Here is a 21,140-nt window from a genome sequence, read left to right as displayed (position 1 = left end):
CAACGCATAATTTTCCCGTACTTTCGTTAGTAGCGTGTTACCAATATTACATGACTAGTTGTAATTCTATTTCCATTAATTCATAAACGTAGTAGGGTAATTTCACGGAAATGTCAACCTCCAGTCCAAAAACTAAAAAGCTTTGTACATAAAAATGAAGATCATACAAGAGTTATACTTGTACAGGGTGGCTCAATATGTCACTTAACACCCCCAGTACAACGCCACTGCGGCATGGAACGTGAAAATGGCGATGACCAATCGTTATCAGACCAAGGGGGAACCACATTGACGTCACCCGCATGGTCGGCAGCCATCTTGATGTCCGCCATCTTGAATTCAACTTCAGAAATGTAAATGGGAAGGGGGTCGTGCGACATATCAAAATGGGCTAGAATTTCACTAGGAAAACAACTGTGACATTTGTTTTCACCTAACTTTAAATTTAAGGGCGATTTCTGCATGGGAGAGTGACACGTCCTTTCCTTTTTGCTTAAATGTTTATTGTTCAAATAATCGTTAGTATGTGATTATGTGGTATTTATTGTTAGACCAATCACTGAAAATGTCCGGATATTGACTTACCGGTATGTACATATCTTGTAGTATTGGTTGGCATGGGAATCACGATTGTGTTTTGTCTTTACATAAAAGTTTAAAAGAGTGATGATGTGAATTGATCGTGTCAAGAGTAGCATATTTCCTTTTTCACTGATCTGAACGAAAATGCCACTAACACATGAGGAACGGATTGCCATCATATTGATGTCAGGGGAAAGAAGTACGCGTGACATTGCCGCAGACTTCAATAACCACAATCCTGCAAGACAACCGGTGTCACATGTGGCCGTCAGCCAGTTGCTGGCAAAGTTCCAAGATACTGGATCTGTGGATGACAAGCCGCGACATGGACGTCCGAAAACAGCCACGGATGAGGGTACTGCTGTAGCGCTGTTGGCATCATTTGCAAAGTCCCCAACCCGCAGCACACGGAGACTGGCGCTGGAAAGCGGTGTCAGCAGGGGTTCAATTCAAAGGATTGTACGTGACCACCACTGGCATCCGTATAAGATACTGCTGCAGCAGCACCTTAGGCGTTTGCAGTTTTGTGAGTGGGTTATAGCACAACTGCAACGTGACCCTGCCGTCGGTAGCAAGATTCTGTTCAGTGATGCGCCTAATTTTTATGTGTCGGGAGAGGTGAATAAGCAAAATCTGCGGTACTGTTTACCCGAAAATCCACATTGGACAGATCCCAGCAAGGTGACGGGAGGCGGAAAGCTAATGGTGTGGTGTGGTACTTGGGGTTCCCGACTTGTTGGTCCATTTTTCATTGAGGGCAACTTAAATGCAGAGGGCTACTTGCTTCTGCTACGGGAGCAGATCTTACCATCCTTACTGTCCGAGGATGGGAGCTATCCTGAATGGTTCCAGCAAGATGGTGCTCCACCGCACCATGGGATGATAGTCCGTCAGTATCTGGATCGACAATTCCCTCACCACTGGATTGGTCGCCGAGGGACTGTGGAATGGCCTGCACGCTCACCTGATCTGACACCATTGGATTTTTACCTCTGGAGACACCTGAAAGTCATGGTGTATGCTACGAAAATCATGGATCTGGCCCACTTGCGCACACGCATTGTGGATGCCTGTACTGCAATAACTCATGAGGTTCTTCAGAATGTGGTAAGGTCATGGGAGAGACTATAACACGTGTGTGTTGCGCAAGAGGGACGTCATATTGAGCATGTGTTATAACTTTGTGGTATTGTTAACTCTGCAACAATTAAAGTTAGGTGAAAACAAATGTCACAGTTGTTTTCCTGGTGAAATTCTAGCCCACTTTGATATGTCGCACGACCCCCTTCCCATTTAAATTTCTGAAGTTGAATTCAAAATGGCTGGCATCAAGATGGCTGCCCACCATGCGGGTGACGTCAATGTGGTTCCCCCTTGGCCAGGCAACGATTGGTCATCGCCATTTTCACGTTCCATGCCGCAGTGGCGTTGTACTGGGGGTGTTAAGTGACTTATTGAGCCACCCTGTAGTTAATAGAATATGCCGTGCTTGTGTATGAAAAGTTCAACTGGGAAAATTTGCACTACAGAGAACAGCTAATACTTGTATAAACAGTTAATTGTATGGCGAAGTAACGGAAACGGTTTCTTTCTGGAAGCAAAGTAACGGTAACTGTGATACGTTACTTCATATTAACGTACAGACGGGATCAAATGAAATGTACTTCCCTTTTCCTACCAACTCAGAAGCGAGTTGGAAACTCTTCATTGCTCCTGTGTAGATAAGAAAGTGGGGGAGGGCAGTAGCAGACAAGGCCAGCACGGAAACTTGTTTCCAGCAAGCTTTCTGTTGGAGTCTTGGCAGTTTGTGGAAGGATTTTGTGTTCCTACCACCCCCCCCCCCCGCCTCTCTCTCTCTCTCTTTCTCTCTCTTTTTGGATTGTATGTGTGTGTGTGTGCGCGCGCCAACACCTGTTTCATTTTAAGTTTGACGTATTTTATTGCATTGACTATTTGCTGTTGTGACTGGGTATGAACCAGGTTAGCAATGGAGACATAATGAAGGATCAAAAATACAAAAATTCATGGCATGAGTAGGTAGTAGTAGTAAAGGTAAGGCAAAGTTCGTCGTTCGTATAGAACCGTGCCATGAAGGCACATTTAGGGGATGTGGCAGTAGGGCGCCGCATATTCTCGAGTTCGGTCATTTTGGAGGTCAATGATCAGCATCACGCTCCAGCCGTTTTTACTCCCCAGGGATGTAGTTGAAACGAGAAAATAAAAATGTTTTACATTCTGCGTATGTGACAGTATTCTTTGGATATTGTCTTGGAAGTGTATGTTAACATCCTAACCCGCAATTTTGTTTAAGGATAAAACTGGCTGAAGGCCGCGAGTGTTCCTGAGAAGTAATGAGCATATCACCTAATGCGCAATAGTTTGTCTCGCGTTTTTCGAAAATAATAATAATAATAATAATAAAAACAAAATATACAAATCAATTCTACGAATGCTTACGTCATTGTGACCATGGAGTGCATTTTGCACACTAACGAGGATCTGGCGTCTAGACATAAGGTCAGTATAATGGTCTGTGGGGTTTGGACTGTGTCCTATCCATCTACGTTTGTAGTTGTCCTTTCACAACTTTCATCTTAACACACCTTTCATTATCCAAAAGTGGAAGAAAAGCGAAATAAAATAAATAAATAAATCCGTTATTGTGTCCCTGCGTTTTTCCAATTTATCACCATGACCGAAAATTAATGTTTCGCTGATGTAATGCATCGCTATAATCATGTGAATTATTTTCCGTCATCATCGTGTGCTTAATCATTACTTAAAGCATAGACTCTAACGATGTTGTCCTTAGTGTAATTGATCTTATTGTGTCGAAGTTTTGATGTAGGCAAAAGAATGGTTAAGAATAAATCTCAATTGATTGTTCGAAATTTAAAATATAATAATTCCGAGGTGACGCATATTAACTGTTCTTAGTTCGATGTCATAGAACGATTTTTCCTATACATTAAAAAGGATTCCGGCCTCCGTGGTAGAGTGGTTAGCACAGCTTGCTTAATGACCGGCCTTGGCATTGTGAGTGTCGCTTCATTAATTTCATCATTTCATCTACCATCCTCATCATCGCGTTTAGCCAAAAGTGGCACCAGAAGCGAATTAAAATAAAGCAAATCAATCAATCAATAGAACATAGGGTCTCCGGTTTCATAGAGCAGTATACAAAGCACTCGGTCATGGAGGCCCTCAAAATTGAAATAATAATTGCAACAGAAAACCTGATATTAGAGTATTTTAAGAGTTTAGGCATATTAAAAATTCACGTCAACCAACAACAATTTCACCTGTATTGTGTGATATATGGTTCTGCCCTAACAATTGATTGATTGATTTGCTTTAATTTCACTTCGCTTTTTGTGCCACTTTTGGCTAATTTGCGAAAATGGGGAAGTGATGATATAATGAAATTGATGAATGGACACTCAGAAATATCCATGCTCAGGCCGGGATTCAAACCCGGGACACCTGGTCTTGTGTATTGGACCGGTGGCCATCCACCGTCCTGAGGAAATTGGGGAGCTACAAATGAGTAGCGTGACGCGGTCACGGAAACCTACAACGACTGAAGGCTTGTCTTGCTGACCAAACGTCACCCCATAATTCCCACCTCGGCAGGTGGAAGTGAGGTCGGCAGTCGGTAGGTAGGACCTGGTCCTCACGGACTGTTGCGCCACGGGTTGTTTTTATTATTACAATCTTCAAATAAAGCTTTATCGTTATATATTACCGTATTTCATCGCATAATCGTCGCACCCTGTTTTTCAATCCAAAAAGAGAGAGAAAGAGAGAGAGAGAGAGGCGGGGGGGGGGGGGTAGGAACACAAAATCCTTCCACAAACTGCCAAGACTCCAACAGAAAGCTTGCTGGAAACAAGTTTGCGTGCTGGCCTTGTCTGCTACTGCCCTCCCCCACTTTCTTATCTATAAAGGAGCAATGAAGAGTTTCCAACTCGCTTCTGAGTTCGTAGGAAAAGGGAAGTACATTTCATTTGATTCCGTCTGTACAAAGCTCCGGTAATTAGTAACTTAGTAACCTGGGTTCGATTCCCCTGCCTGGTCATGGATGCTCTTTGTGAGTGTCCCTTCATCAATTCATCATATCATAACTAACTTATCATTCTCGTCGTCGCAATTAGCGGAAGATGGATGAAAGATGACATTATATAACCTAACCTTTCCCCTAACATTGCAGGCTAACGTGGATTAGAAGGAGGGAGGGGATTACGGTTCAAACTCTTCCGAAACTTCTGTCCTGCTAGAGTAATGGTAGTTCAGAAACTGAAATCGGCAATTCTTTTACAAAGCTTTACAAAAATACAACAGGGATACAATACTGAGAGAATCCTTTCGTGGGACAATCAAGATAGAATTTTAAAATGTTTGGAACGTGTGTAAGATAGGTTACATTTTTGGAATTGCAGCCTACCCATGACCCACGTTCACCTCTGGCCATCCTATTTCTAGTGTCGATAATGGTTCAGACTGCAAATTGACTTACGATTGCCACAAAAGTTCTTTTCCGAATTCTAAATAATTGGAAAATGTTTAAATCCTCCTTGACAAGAGTTCAAACCTGGGACCTCGTATTTAGAAGCGTGTTTCGCTCAGATCCTCTCCCTTTGACGTAATGTTTAGATTTAATCTATACTCGGCCCCATGAAAGACATGCTTGTGTGGTACTACATATAGTGACTATATGCAGAAATGTTAAACATGGTGTTAAATGGGTGAACCTCCGTTCTATTATTTTCAGTCTACGGCCATAAATGGTAGACGGGGCATTTTTTATTGGAGGGGAACAATGATATTTATTGTAAGTCTCAATACATCACAAAAATGCATATTTGACGTTGACGTTTATTTTTGTTTGCTGAGCTCCAAGGCACCGTCCTTCGGTGTTATTGCGAGAGTGCAACGATAGAGCCAGTATAAATATTTGCGGTGCTTCCCGTTTTGTGAATTTTCTATTATATTTCTTAATTCTCTGTGGGTGTGCTTTTCTTTAAACCCTCAGATTTTTTCTGTAAATGTTCTCGGTGGATAGCTTAAGAGCCCGTATCAGCGTCACTCGAAAAAAGCACCGGACAGATGTCAAATTTTCTTCCTAGTCTTACCAATATTGATTCCATTTCCCCCTTCGAACGCAAATCCATTGCATGGGAGACCTATGGAGACTTTACTGGTGGGAGGGTTGCTCTGTCGAAAGAAACAGAAGACAAGGTTCCCTGTCCGCTACTAACCCACCACCCCCACCCCGCCTGGCAGGTCAGACTCTGACCATAACAGACCTTTCTTTTGAGCCCGCACGTTTATAACTCCGAGGGGGTTTCTGTGACAAGACAACACTCTTCCGAGTGTCTGAAAGAAGAAAAACACACATTGACGAATGTCGCAATACAACTTACATGTAATAGAGCCAATGACTATTTAGGGGAATCGGGGTGTCCAGGGAGTCAGAATCTTCCACGAGAGACTTACGAAGTACTAAAATTAAATAATGTAAATATGCTTGTTTTGTTTAGCATCTGTCGTATAATCGAGAGAGATGTATTTCCGTCAAACTTATTGTAAGGGAAGGATTACATTGGGGTTATACAACTTTGGATGACTGTATCAAAGAAGATTTATGCAAACCACTACCTAAGTAATATGCTTAAATATTAAATTAAGAGCTTTACTTTTCGTCAAATGGATCTAACATCCTTTTTCGTTATTCAATAAATATTCAATTCCTTATCTGTTTCACAATCACCTTGCCAGGGCAGTTGTTTTTATACAAATTGAAGCGATCTGAACTATTCATGAGCTAGATAATGAATACGTGCTGTTATATTCCTATTCTTATGCCGTCTTTTCCCATTCATGTGATAACAATATTAATTAATATTTTAATATTATTAATTTAATATTACTATTATTTTAACTTGTTTTTATTATTAGGAGAAGGTACCAACATCATAGGCGTGCGCAGACCCTCTGATAAGGGGGGGTGGGCAAAAACCTTGAAAATTAAGTCAGATCGGGAAAGAAAAACTCATTTTATCTCACTGTTTTAGTTTTTTGCACTGATCCGATATATATATATATGTGTGTATTAGTGCGCGGGCGTGTATATTATATATACAGTATATATATATACCTAGGTATTAACATATTATTTAAATACATTACGTAATCTATTCATCCGCCCCTTAACAAACCAACAGCAAAAATTATATAAATTGTCTCTGAAATGTGAGCGCTCGTTTTCCTCCAAACCAAACTGTTATAGCAGCAACAGGCAAACCGCGAGCGAAGCGAGCAAGAAAATTTTTCGATCTAAATATTTGAAAGTTGAAAACAGTATTGATTTAATAGGGCACATGGTATTCTCTTTTACAATTTTTCTCAATCAGATTGTTCGGCTCCAAGGACCAATTCCCGCTACTTCCTAGCTACGGTTCGGAAGTTGACAAGACTGCAAGAAAAATAGGTACCGCGAGCGAAGCGAGAAAGAAACTTTTACGAAATGTATTTTTATTTGTATAAAATTTAAAGTCGAGGGGACAACTGCCCCTCTGTGCCCCCTGCAGGTGATCCTGGCCGTCTGGAAGAAATAATGCAAGATGGACGTAAAAACTAATTCCGTCTTGAGTATCCTTTTGTCCTGCTACTAGTAGATTCTGCTAGTCTTGCTTTCTTCTTACTTCAATGTATGCCCCCCCTATAATTGATTTCCGTCCAAGGTTGGAAAAAGGCAAAAAGGACAATGCCCCCCCCCCCGTCTCCTTATAGTTGCGCCATTTCCTTTTAGAGTATAATATTGTTTTATTGTACAGTAGACGCATTTCGACAAAACTTTCATAAAAGTTCATTACAATGCTCAAGTACATTTTCTACTTCAGGAAGATGTTACCTAATTACGATGTGTTTTAAAATCTTGAAAGGGCAGGGCAACTGCTTATCTGCCTGGATCAACAATGACCACTGATCATTTGATACTAAGAAATTGTTAAATCATGAGTCGCCAAACTTGTCACGATATTGACATGATATTTTGCTGCCTACCTGGTAGGTGGATTTATTCAGTGACTGTGAGATTGTTATTTGGTTCTATAGGTTATATATAGAGTAAAATGTGTACAATCATTATCCTCTACAAATGGTGTTTCCAATATCCGGAATAGGTGTGAAAAATGAATTTTTGAAAGTTGGAGGACGTTCAACATCTCAAGAACCGTCAAGTTTATTTTCCGGTTTGTAGTGATTGATTGATTTAGTTTACTTTACATTGCTTTTCTGCTTTTCTGTCACTTTTGGCTAATTGCGAAGATGGGGGATGAGTGATGATATGATGAAATTGATGAAGGGACAACCAACCCAAGCTGGGATTTGAACCCAGGACGTCTGGCGTCGTAGCGCGATGTGCTAACCACTCCGCCACGGGGCAGCTTTTCTGATTGTAATTTCTCATTCGAGTATTTGCAATGAACATAATTGTCAGCGATGTTTTCTCAATCCTTTCATCGTTACATCGTTATTGAAAACATCTGAGAGGCAAAAATACGACATTAAGGAATTAAAAGACTACAGAAACTACCTAACTCTAAAATGTTAAGAATTAGAAAGATTATAAGTGAACCTCCCCGCCTCGGTTAGCGGTAATAATGATGCTTTGTAATCGAGGGGTCACGAGTTCGATCCACGGTTAGGCACATTTAATTAAGTGGCTCGAATTCCACTATAGCCTTTGTGCAACTAAACATTGCATTTCAGTGCAAAAATCAGCAAGCTTGGGCAGTTTTATTCCTTGAAAGCCTAGGTTTACATGTTAATAAATTATTATTTATGACGTTGGAAAATAATTTATGCCGAGTGGCCAATTACTATTGCATGGAGAAGAATCAGATGTGAAACACATATAAAACTATTGGTAGTTATTTTCAATACTAATCACTTCTGCCCAGTGCGAGAGCTGCAACTGTATCCATTGATTTATGTCAGTGATATTGATAGAGTCAATGCTTTTGTCCCATAGTGTAGGTGAATTTGCACTGAAAATATGTTTGTTCTCTCAGTGTTACCTTCGCAATAGAATTGGTAACATCCTCCAACTTATAAAAAATATTTTTTAACACTCGTTCCAAAAATAGTGATATGATTTACATAGGATAATAATTGTTAACATTTAGCTTCGTAGGCATCGTATTATCATCATCGTTTGACCTTCCAACAATCAAACAGCAATCCCACAGCCACTGAACACATCTACCTACCAGATAGGCAGCAGAGTATCTGCAAATTTTTTTGGCAAGTTTGGAGACTTGTGATTTAACAATCACTTAGTACGTATTAAATAATCAATGTCCGTTGTCGATCCAGCTGCCACCTCCAACCACGATTTTACGTACAACACGTTGTAATAATCTTGCGATCTTATAAAAGCAGGAAATGTACTTGAACATTGCAATGGCCTTGCCTAAGGGAAGTTTTATAATGGAAAATATTACGTAAGATAGCTTCTAGTTCTTTAATTTTCGATCGAAAGGAGTCTAACGTATTATAAAAATCTGGCGGCTATAGGGAGCTTAGATCTGTTGTGAGGGTTTCATACCCCCCTAACCTCTTTGTAGCGCCGTTCCTGGCTCTATGTATTTTGTCCAATGAGTACAAGCTAGCAAAATTGTGATTTTCAACAAGTTTGTAGATAATTCTGCAGCTGTTCATAAAAACAGACGTATTTCATTAGTTTCTTGCTGTCGTTCATTTTCCATTTTCAGCAAAAAAGTATTCACACTCTTTGCATACGCTGCGTAAATGAGGGGATGAGAGAGAAGTTGCTTAATAGTCTCACTTAGAAATTTAGTGCAGAGGAATCTTATAACCCTTCTTAAACAACATTATGCTTTTATAGAAATAAAAGTAAATACTACGTATTTTCAAACCGATGAAAGTTCCAAGTAACTACGTAGGGGAAGGATAGTGTATTACTTCGTATGTAATTGGACTCTCCCACAAGCAAATTTCTTATTAACACCTCCACATATTTTATTCTTTAGTTGTATTATCTGTATATGTCTGCAGAATAAATTGTCCATATATTGCACATGAATAAATTATGTGTAGTTCTTTTGAATTTGTGGTACTAATCCACGTTTATACGTAAATTAGTCTTTGACAGAGATGGAAAATGAAGCGCCAGCAGAGAACAATGGTGCCACTGAAGTTGAAATTCATCTAATAAAGTGATTTTAGGTGCGTCGGGACACACACGACAGTGTTTTGTGCCCATCAATGTAATAAAAACAGTTAGATGGAATGAGGGTTTTATTTCGTAAGCTAACTTTTATCAAGGCCCTTGCTCCCCATAATCGGAGGATCTGAGCACGCTTAAAATTCCTTAGGCCTACATTACATAGTGTTATTTGTCGTATATCCAGAAAGTTGATTGATTTGCTTCATTTTACTTCGATTTTTGTGCCACTTTTGGCCAATTTGCGAAGATGGGGGCGAGTGATGAATTGATGAAATTGATGAATGGACACTCACAGTCATACGCGCCCAAGCCGGAATTCGAACCCAGGAGCCCTGGCGTCGTAGCGCGATGTTCTAACCACTCCCCCACGGTGGCCGGACCCAGAAAGTTGAAAGTGAATGCAATTTTTATGGTGTGTTTTGTATGGTCATTATCAATAGTAAGTCTGTCATATTATTCCACTAAATAATGTCTTTGGAAAAGAAAAAAACAACATAATTAATGTATTTTATTTTACATAAGACCTATGCCTAAAAGTACTTTTGTATATGATGACACAGAACTATATTATGTTGTGATTTATCCTTGGGTCTGACTGTAATATATATATGTAATTGGTGAAAAAATAACGCAGTAAAGTATTAAGTAAATATATTTTATCCCCCTACTTACAAATCATGAAAGGAGTCAAATCGAAATTAAATTGAACGGACGTTCAAAATGTTTAAAAATAGCACTATTTCCATAACAGATTATCAAGTATTTTTTTTACCATTGACCCTCAGAAATATCTCAAACTGACAATGAACGTTCATTGAACTTATTTATGATCGACAGCTAAAAAGTAATTCATTTGCGTGACTGGTTGATAATCCACCACCAGGTAGAATTTACACAATATTTACCTAAAAACTTTGGGTACAGTCACCTTCCCCCTAAAAAAAAATCCCTTGGTAATGGACTTTCGTGTTCTCACAAAAAAAAAAGTTATAATTTGGCACAATTTCTCTTTTGTAGGCAAATCTTTTGTAAAGGTGTACTTCAGTCTGTGCAACCAGCCCTTCCCATTTGTGAACAATATACTGGGGAAATTCCGCGTCCTTCATTGTTGTCATGGATCGCATAGTGAAGAACTGTTTACAAGCATCGCCCAAACCATTGATTCTCCCCCAAAACCTTTCCCTGCCTTCTTTTTTTCTTTTCCAAGCTCTCAGCATGCGGTTTTCTTGGAAGACTGGCCGATTGTGAAAGAAAAAAGAGACGGCGGAGGAGTGTGGAGGGGGGGGGGGGGGTTGAGCGCGAGCGGTACAGAGGGGGAAACGGCTAGCGCGACCAGCTTAGAAAAGTCGAACTTAAAATTTACATACATTGCTCTGTACGTCGAAAAACTACAGACATTCTAAAGAAAATTATGTAAAATCAGTTTCATTTCTTTGCTGTAGAAGAACAGTTGAAGCTTTCTTGCGCTTTAAAATGTTGATTTAAGTTATTACATACAATTGGCGAGCAAGTGAATTTTACGAAATTGAGGTAAGGAAAACTACGTAATAAATAATGTATTTAAAAAAAGGCTGCGCGACATAACTAACTTCATATTTGATTTTTAACTCGGTAAAATTTAAATGCCACACACTTGACTGTTCGAGCCCAGAACGTCGACGCAAGAATCTATTTTTTAGGTATCATCACCAGCGGTGATACGGGCTCTTAAATCTTAGAAGTGTTGCACGACACGTCTAATTATTGTGGACGTGTATGCCAACAACATTAAATGTAGGCAGAGATCAACATCATTGTCGAGGGCTAGTTCGCTTTTTGGGGGGATTCTTGTGGATTCCACATTTTCTATAATTTACTAAGTCGCTTTTCTGCTTCTTTTAGGCTAATCGCGACGATAAGGATCGATGATGATTTATGTAATATGACACTCACAAAACATCCGACTGTAGGTGGACGAGTGTGGATTTTCTTTCCCGGGTTCGAGTCCCTGCAAGGAGATGGGTGTTCTTAATGTGTCCCTTGATATATTTAATCATCACTCATTATCGTCGCGATATTCAAACGGGGCACAAAGGCCACGTAAAATAACAAAAATGCAGAATACAAATGACACTCAATAAAGGAACACACCGGAATTTTTGGTGGCAAGATTGTTGCTACCGATATGGTCTCTAGATCTTTATGTCGCTCTTTATGCACAGATGTGTTTAATGGTCGCTTGGAATTATATTACCTCTGTATTTTCATATTTCAAGTTATGAAGAATATTAGGATTTTATGGTATTGAAAATTTGAGATGGCCGTCGGTTAAGAAAATAACAGCCAACTTCGATTTCATATGGAAACACGCTTTATTTTTTACCTTCTTATAAATTATACGTAAAAGTAAATTACTGTAAGTGGGTTATTATTAAAAAGTAAGTTTATAAAGATTGATAAATGACATTTAACTAAATCAGTTGTCTATCTTAAGGCAGCTCGTTTTGACGTTAGTTCGTAAGGTAAGCCACGCACTTATCGATAATCTTTTTTCAGGGGTGGGATGGGGTGTGAATGGAGGATAAGGTCAATGAGAGGACTGCCAAGGAAATCCATCGACCCTTCCTTCCCACATGTATCACTTGTTGGATGCTCTAGAAACCAGAAAACTATTGATGCTAATGACCATTAGTAGCTGAACGAGAGAAAGTGTTGCCAGACTTCGATTTTCCCCACATCGGAACAATTTTTAGATAAAGAATAAATAAGCTAATGATTGAATAAATGATTAAATTACGGTATCTTGCTGCACAATATATTCTGTAATACATACACTATGATCATATGCAATGTTTACAAAGGCAAATAATTATTCAGCTCCGTTTAAAGCAATAACTTTCTAAGTTCTTATGTTGCCATGGTATCCAGCACTTCATCAGGAGTGGGAATTCACTGCCAGGGTACTAACAGCATTCTCCGGACCTATCAGTTTATCGCTATCCATCCATCACCCCTTCTCACGATAGGGGATGAGCCGACGATCCTATGTTTCAGGTGCCAAAGAGAAACTTATTTAAGAATACATCTCCAGTTGATTTATAATTTAATGTAAATTTGTTCAAGATTATGCATGTGACTTTACATGATACATAGTGAATGAAACATGTGGATATTCTTTACCCATTCTTTGGATATCAAAAGATGGAAACCCTACTAATTTGAGTTTATTTTTTTTGGTACAAACAAGAAAAGTCAGGCGGAGAAGCTAAGCAGCCCTGTTTGTGGAAGAGCACTCTCGTATGGACTGCAGAGCGAGCAGCAATACTGTAGAGCTCTGTAAGAGTGCGTAAATTAAGGCAAGAGGCTTCGTCGGTCGCGTTCGTTCAGTGGGGAACCTCTCGCTGAGTTAAAGTGTAGTGTGACATTTTAATCATGGTACAAGGAACGGGAGGTAAAGAAGGGGTTATTTCACTTCTCTGATGCTTACTGGCCTTGAGCTGTTGTGTACAGACGGGAAGCTCGCACCTCGTAGCGGTTGCTGGCCTCCACAAGCCAGCAGTAAATCAGAAATTAGTTCTAACGTGCCCACTACAAGGGACGCATGTGATTTCGCCACATTTGAAAATATATCATCATAATCTAAGAAAATGAACTTGTCCAGAGTTCTTCAAGGCTCTTAGGATGGATAGAAATAAACACGACAATATTTCAACATACCTTCTTTTTCACTGATGGCGTAAACTTCTTTATGGTCCATGCTGTTCGTCTTTTTGCGGTTGATAACTTGGGCTCTTTCTGAAATAAAAGTGATAATTAAATTATCACTTAATGAATTTCACATAGTAAAAATATTCTGTGAATATTTTAGTAATAAAGGGGTAAAGCACGTATTAATTAAGGTACTTGTTTATAATAACAATACATGCACTCTTCTACTTTAGCTATGCATGTTCGCTCACCTACGGGAGAATATGTCTTGATTTTCTTAGTTCGTAGCATTAAGGATTGCACTTTCCTTTCCATATTTTGATTGGAAGTGACTTCATTTACGTGCATTATAAACTTCAACTATAATTCAAATGTTCGACTCTATTTTAATGTCCGAATGAAAGATGAAGAAAAGAGAGCTCTAACGTTTAACTGAAATTAAAAAATATATATATATATTTGTTCTCACAACTTCTTACATATCTTTCGTTTCAATTAAAATTGAATATTGTTCTCCGATCTGGTCGATGGTGTTTCCCCCAAATCTAGATCCATTGTCCATTGTTCGTCACCGCGTTCCATCCACAAAACACAAAAGTCCATCCCTCTAAAAATGTTAAACATCCACATTCCTCACGAGAGAGACAAACTGGCAGATTACATATTCCCACATAAAGAAGCCAAATAACAGAAGCGAGGGCTTTGCCAATGGAATTTACCTGCGAGTGCATTCAAAATTTACGCGAAACACTCATCATTTCACTTACAAAGCGAAAGCTGTACCTCACCAAACTAACCATGCTTCATAGATTACCAAGTCAATGCAAGGATCCATCAGACGAAATATAAGTTTATTCAAGTCAAGCATGCTTTAGAAAGGTGTTGTGTATGAATTTGCAGCCACGCTTCTTGGTCTAATTTTTCTTGTTATCTTTACATGTTTTCTCTTGTAATGTAAATTGAATTAATGCTCTTTTGGTATTTTTATTAATTAAGTCATTCAGGTTGAAAATTGAAATACAGTAAAGTTTCGATAATTCGAGTTGTACGTGACTGAGACTACCTGGAATTACAGAAAGGGAAGAGGCTAAAAAAAAAAATTAACAGAAAACCACAGTATATTTGATGAATGAGGTAGTATTATGAATACGCCTATTGTACTTACATTGTTAGGAAACAAATAGTTTAAGAATATTGAAATTACAATTTAAAGGAATGGTCAAGTCTCTTCAGCTTCAGAATGTCGCATCGTTTCCGTTCACAAACCCACTTATCTGAGCACTTATCAGATGGAAACTTGGATTTTTTATGCCTTCATCGTAACATCGTATTATCCACACTCTACCAGAGCCCATTCCTTTTATTGAACAAGAAATGAAATTAATTTATAAGCAGTATAGAAGAAAATGAAATGGAGAAAATTCTATGTAAAGCAAAGAAAATGAAAGGAAAATGAAAATAATGATATGAAAATAAAAACGGAAATAGCAAAAATAAACAAATAAGAATGACAAATACAACACAAAATTATTAGTCCGAGAACGAACTTCTCTTTTGCTGTATTACTCGTTGAGAGTAATATCATAACAAGATCTTTCTCCATTATTTAAGAAAGAAGAAAAGTTTCCTTGCTCGTACGAACATGTTGTCGTTTCGTCACACTGAGCAAGGATTACGACATTTTCTTGAACGCAAAGAGGAGCCACCAATCTGCCTCATTCTTAATTGGAGCACGGCACGGGACATTGCTTGTCATTCTGTGTGCATCTAGCGAGACACGCTGCTTGAGACATTGTGTTACACACCACGCAGCATGCCTTTGACCCGATCTCAATGCTTGACATTTGAACAGCGTGGAAAGTGAAAGTTGGAAAATTTCTTTATTTCCCTTGAATTTCGTTGACAGAAAAGCATTCAATATTCTATTAGGTATTTGAATGCCAGGTTTAATACAGGGTTGTTAAACGTCAAGGAGTTTAAAATTCAATTTCAGTCCAGGAGAAAAAATCATCAAGCGTAAATCGGTAAAGAATTTCAATTCGGTCCAGGAAATTTTTTTCTGACTGAATTTAAATACGGACCAGAACCTTTTTTCCGGATCAGTTTAAATAGGGTTCAAGTTCCGTATGAAATGGAACAATACGTAATTTGTACCGAATTGAAATTGTGCGAGAAAAAAGTTTCCTGTCCTGCAACGGAACCCAATAGAACCCATTAGGATTTACGGGTTCCTCGAACTTTAACAACTCTGGTTTAATGCATTATTTTTGCTACAGCCTATAGTTGCAGTTTGTTTTTTGTGTAGTCACTGTAGGAAGTTTTCTACCTCCCTACGTTAATTGCAAGAATATTGTTTCTCAGAAAATGAGGAATTAATATAAAATATTTTCCTACCATATTTGAGAGTCATACCTTTACCCTCAATGTTGCCAAATGCATATTCCTGGCCGTGCATATGAAATAATTTCAAGCCTCATAGGGAGTATGGTGATGATCTTGGACGGTACGCCAAAAATAAACCCCTGGAGATTTTTATATACATATATATATATATATGAACACTCTTCTAATCAACCTCAAAGACTGTTGATATTGAAGTTCTTTGAACACAAACAAACTTTAAGAACTTAGTAGAAATGTTCCTAGGACTATAGAAATGTTCCTAGGACTATGCACTGCATCCAACAGTAATATCGCAACCTTATTCAGCAAAGTAAACGAAGCGTTCACAAAATGGCGATTCAAGAGTGGTCACCTTGTACTCAACTGGTTTCAGGTTCGATTCAAGATTGGGGCATATAATTTTTGGGATCAACGAGTCCTGATTAGCCCACTTGTGCATAAAGTGGACTTGAAAACTGTCTATTTCTTCTCACTCTCTCCTGAGACACACACACACACACACACACACACACACACACACATCGAGTTTACACATTGTAAACTTACCCTAACTTTTATAAAGTTTACAACCCTCCAAATGTTATTGCCTGCAGTTTTCTTTCATGAAGTATAAATCTCAGGTTTTGATGTAACATGCAAGTGGTATGGAAGAACGATGTGCGTCATCTACTTTAATAGCCTTCTTTTATTACCTCCTAAAGCTTCAACTTGCAGAGAAATTACATATTATTTTTCTCTTACAGGATTCATGGATTCCTTGGCAAAGGAAATCTCAGCAAAAACAGACAACGTGAAGGTCACCTGTGTGCATCCTTATCTCACACTCACAAGGAGCGACATCTTAGAAAACATCGAGAGCAGGTAATTATATCGTTCATAATCTATGAGGTAGAATAGATAAGCAGAATCGTCAAGTGGTCTGCGATCTTCCGTAAAGCAGCCATGATCGAAAGGCAACAGCAAACGATTTGATGGTCAGTTTGAAATACATGCCAAGCACTCAAACCCAGCAAGGCAAATAAAATAGAACAAAATTAAAACTAAATTCTTGAGACACGCAATGTACAAACTAGATGGCAGTTACCCCCGAAATGGAATCCCGTGAAAGTCTTAACTTCACATCACTTAACAGCAGTCGAATCATACATCAGCTAACTTTCATTCGTAAGATACAAAATAATTAGATTGATGCTCCATTCGCTGTGCCACAGCTGGCTTTCTACTCCCCTCAAGCAAGATACAACCGAGAAAGCAACTCTTCAGCCTCCAACGCAGTACAATCAATGCACTGGCAGTATCTCCAATTTGCAATATGTGAAAAACATTTAATGATATCAATATAAGTGACAACAGTGTGGACCTATTTTGCCCGACCTCAACATTGAGAAGGACATCATTAAAATACATAAAATACAAGAGAACCTGATGCTTATATGTTTTTACATGTGTGTTTCTGTCTATGTACAGGGTGTACACAAATGAATGGTGCGGTTATAAATGTCAATAAAAGTTTTATTTTTCAACTTACGTGGTTGCAGCAAACACTGTTAGAGTCGGAAACTGTCCCAGTTTTTGATATGTGAGTTAAAAATACAATCTTTTTGATACGCTGATTTCCAATATGGCCTCCATCACGTAAGGATTTTCCACAAAAGAATTACATTCTCTCTTTGCCCCCTCGTTTCCCGGATCTTACGCAGTGCGATTTCTATCTATGGGGGTTTATTAAAGACAGGGTTTATGCACAACCAATGCCAACTTCCATCCAGCAACTTCGTGATCGGTTTAATGTATGCAGTGCAGGACATTACAGTGGACATGTTACACCGTGTCTGGAACGAATTTGATTATCGCGTTGATGTATGTCGTGTGACCAGAGGAGCCCACATCCAAGAATTGTAATTTTTACTCGCATGTAAAAAATTGGGACAGTTTCCGTCTCTAACAGTGTTTGCTGCAACCACGTTAGTTGAAAAATATTTTTTTTATTGACATTTATAACCACACCATTCATTTGTGTATATCCTGTATATTGCATTGACTTGTGTCCTAATGAATTTTAATAATAATAATAATAATACATTCTTTCTTTTCGGTGACCTATGTCCATAGGTATGGAAATCCTCATATAACAATACATACAGTAATAAAATATTAATACAATTTTAGACAAGAATTTCAGAAATGATTTGAAGAATTTCTACATAGGAATAAAATTTCATATAATATATAAGGCGAGCACAATAATAAGCGAAGAAAATTTTATAATGTAAAATAAAATGTAAGAATGCCATAACTGGGTAATGTACCTGTTGCGTTGAATTGCTTAAACAAATATATTTGCTTAAATAAATGTTTTAAATAACGTGATTGGGTGGAAAGAAAACTTGAGGCATGGCAGTCCGATTTATGAGTTAATATTGTTCTTATTGGTTGGGTTATTTTCTTTGCTTTTCTGTCACTTTTCCACTCATCGCGAAGATGAGGATGACTGATGATATAACGAAACTGATGAAGGGACACTCTCAAACAACATCCATGCCCAGGCCGGGATTCGAAACCGGAACCTCTGGCGTCGTCGCGCGCTGTGCTGCTAACCACTCCACCACGGAGGCGGGCAGTATTGCTCCTGTGATGAAGATTATATATATAATACTTAAAACCTCAAAACGGATGTACAATACAACCTGACCTACAGGATCGATAATATTCAGCCCTTTCCGATCCAACATGGGTGTCGTGATAGGGGTTGAACCGATTCGTCGACTTCGCCCTCCAGGAAATTGGCATATTTTATTTGAAGCTAACGAAAAGAAGAAGGCTTGTTATTTTTATTGTTAATAACAGAAAAACTTAGCTATTAGAATAACTAAAGGAAAATCTGTGATATATCGAAATAATAGTATAAAATGTTTTATTCACATTCTACCATGTTATCCATAGAATAAATAATTGCACAGTTTTCAAAATTCCAAAAGCTAGATTTATAGATATATAGAGAGATCAAACAACTTAACTTTATGACTAAAATTTTCTGCTAAGTTTTAGGGGTCTCTCTTTGACAAACCATGTTAAAGTTAATATTGAAATAGAATAACTGCATTTTATTACACCAAATTTGTGAAATGTAAATAATAATGAAAAACATTCGTTCTGGATTATCAGTCATAAGGTAGATCGTTCGATTGATTGAATTGTTTTATTTTACTTCGATTTTTTGTGCCACGTTTGGCTAATTTGCGAAGATGGGGATGAGTGATGATGTGATGAAATGGATGAATTGACACTCAAAAACATCCATGCCCAGGCCGGGATTCTAACCCAGGACCGCTGGCGTCGTAGCGCGATGTGCTAACCAGTAACGTAGATCGAGTACAAATCTCTGCCTAATGATATAATACCAATATATTAATAATTATTATTATAATAAATAATGATAATTATATTAACAATAACAATAATAATTCGGAATAAAATAGGTTTTATTACTTTATTATAGTTATTATTTCATATTAACGATTATTGTAGTTATTTTTCCCACTATTCAAGTGTCATCAATGGCCTGACGCCCCACCCCACCCCACCATGGTCCAATCCTAGTCTGAACCAACTCTGGTTAAACCTTCTGCTCTTCTTCTTCCAGCGTTCCTCCATGCTCCGTGGACTTCGCAGCCGAGGAGATAATCTCTGGAGTACGACAGAACCTGGAAGTGATGACAGTGCCCAGGAACTTGCTGCTCAGGATTAACATTTCCAGGTGAGGTATCCCCCCAAATACGGATCAATTAGTAGTGATTAGGGAATGAAGCTCTCCTGGCGACATAACACAAGCAAGGGGTGTTCCTGGATGATAGGCCTACGAATGATCCTCATGGTGGGAGCAGTACGCCCTCGAAACGATGGAAATAAACATTGACATATCCAAGAGAACACTTGTTTGTAGCAGTGATTATAGGGGAGACTGGGGCACATTTGAACACGTGTCAGAGATTTAAGCAACTTGAATTTCCCGGGAAAGCGAAGAAATTTGCTGAGTTGACGGTAGTGGTAGTAGATGACAGCCCAGCAGACGTGCTGTCAGCCGGTAGTCGAACCATTCCTAAACATTCAGGATGAGATCGTGTGCCTAATTCCTTGAAAATTAATTCTTCTCGTCAAAAGTCACAAGAGGATAGCAACCACGTGCAAGGCCAAGAGGCGTGTTTCGTTACAGAATATTATTGCTTATGGATAGGTGCGTGTGCTACTATTGTGAAACGTATGTGTCTATTAGCTTTTCCCCTATGATGCGTGGATTTGTCTGTCATAGCCCTGTGCGGCACATTTGATCAGTACTTTCGGTGTACATCTAAACAGCATCCTTAGAGCACATTTGAACAGTGATCAAAGTTCCAGAAATTTCATCATAAAAATATTAATTAATCCATTTCACGCGATTTTAAATGGTGAACACCATGTCATAGATGACAGAAACTCTGTTTACAAAATTTCTTGAACATATTAAGAAACTTGCTAGGTGTAGCAAACTATTTCACTAATGGATAGTCACGAAATGCATTGCACTCTTCATGCATTTTGTATCCAAAATTGTTCACATGTACTTGAAGACTGCTTTTGTTTATTTTTCAGTCAAAAAGTAATAAAACAGTTTTAACTATGTAATAAATTAATAAAATTTGTAGTGTTCAAATGTACCCCAGTCTTTATGTATTAAAATACATACATTAATTAGTATTGTCATTATTACATAAATAGGTAAAAATAGAGATTATAATAGCACGAAACCATTATGTAACTTAGCTGTAGTTAAGATCGCTAACATTTGAATAAAACAATTCTCCTTGCTAGGAAATTCATGTCAAAGAATTTTAAAATTTATATTTACTGAACGACAAAAAGGACGATAAGTAAATCTGGCGAAAAAGTGAAGTTCCTGATTAATATGTAATGCATATTATTATAAGTAGAAGTGTGCATAAATCATCTTACTTACTTTAATTGAAAACCGTTTGATGCCAATCATATGTATGTTGAATGTACGTATGCATGTTATGTAACCAATGAAGGTTACATAATTTAGAAGTACCTAATTTGTATTCATGTCCAGATATTATTAGAATGATTAAATCAACAGAAGACTTAGGTGGGCAGGCCATGTGGCACGAATGGGAGAGGAAAGAGGAGTTTACAGGATTCTTGTTGGGAAACCTGATGA

At 38.3% G+C, this 21,140-nt stretch overlaps 2 protein-coding genes across 5 annotated transcripts in view; one reads left to right on the top strand and one right to left on the bottom strand.

The window, feature by feature from the left end:
- Window positions 1–21,140, bottom strand: part of LOC145996901 (estradiol 17-beta-dehydrogenase 11-like) — a 243,368-nt gene that overhangs the window by 161,608 nt on the left and 60,620 nt on the right. For both annotated transcript variants that reach the window (XM_083133463.1, XM_083133464.1), the window contains exon 2: window positions 13,532–13,609. In XM_083133463.1, coding sequence (XP_082989589.1) covers window positions 13,532–13,571 — 40 coding nt within the window. In that variant the 5' untranslated portion in view covers window positions 13,572–13,609. The remainder of the gene's footprint in view (window positions 1–13,531; window positions 13,610–21,140) is intronic.
- LOC145996902 (estradiol 17-beta-dehydrogenase 11-like) overlaps window positions 1–21,140 on the top strand; it is a 58,115-nt gene that overhangs the window by 35,535 nt on the left and 1,440 nt on the right. For all 3 annotated transcript variants that reach the window (XM_083133465.1, XM_083133466.1, XM_083133467.1), the window contains exons 5-6: window positions 16,669–16,786; window positions 19,569–19,682. In XM_083133465.1, coding sequence (XP_082989591.1) covers window positions 16,669–16,786; window positions 19,569–19,682 — 232 coding nt within the window. The remainder of the gene's footprint in view (window positions 1–16,668; window positions 16,787–19,568; window positions 19,683–21,140) is intronic.

This window comes from Lepisma saccharinum, chromosome 13, assembly GCF_977018435.1.
Source record: "Lepisma saccharinum chromosome 13, izLepSacc3.1, whole genome shotgun sequence".
Taxonomy (NCBI): Eukaryota; Metazoa; Arthropoda; class Insecta; order Zygentoma; family Lepismatidae; genus Lepisma; species Lepisma saccharinum.
This window is presented reverse-complemented; position numbering and strand designations above follow the sequence as displayed.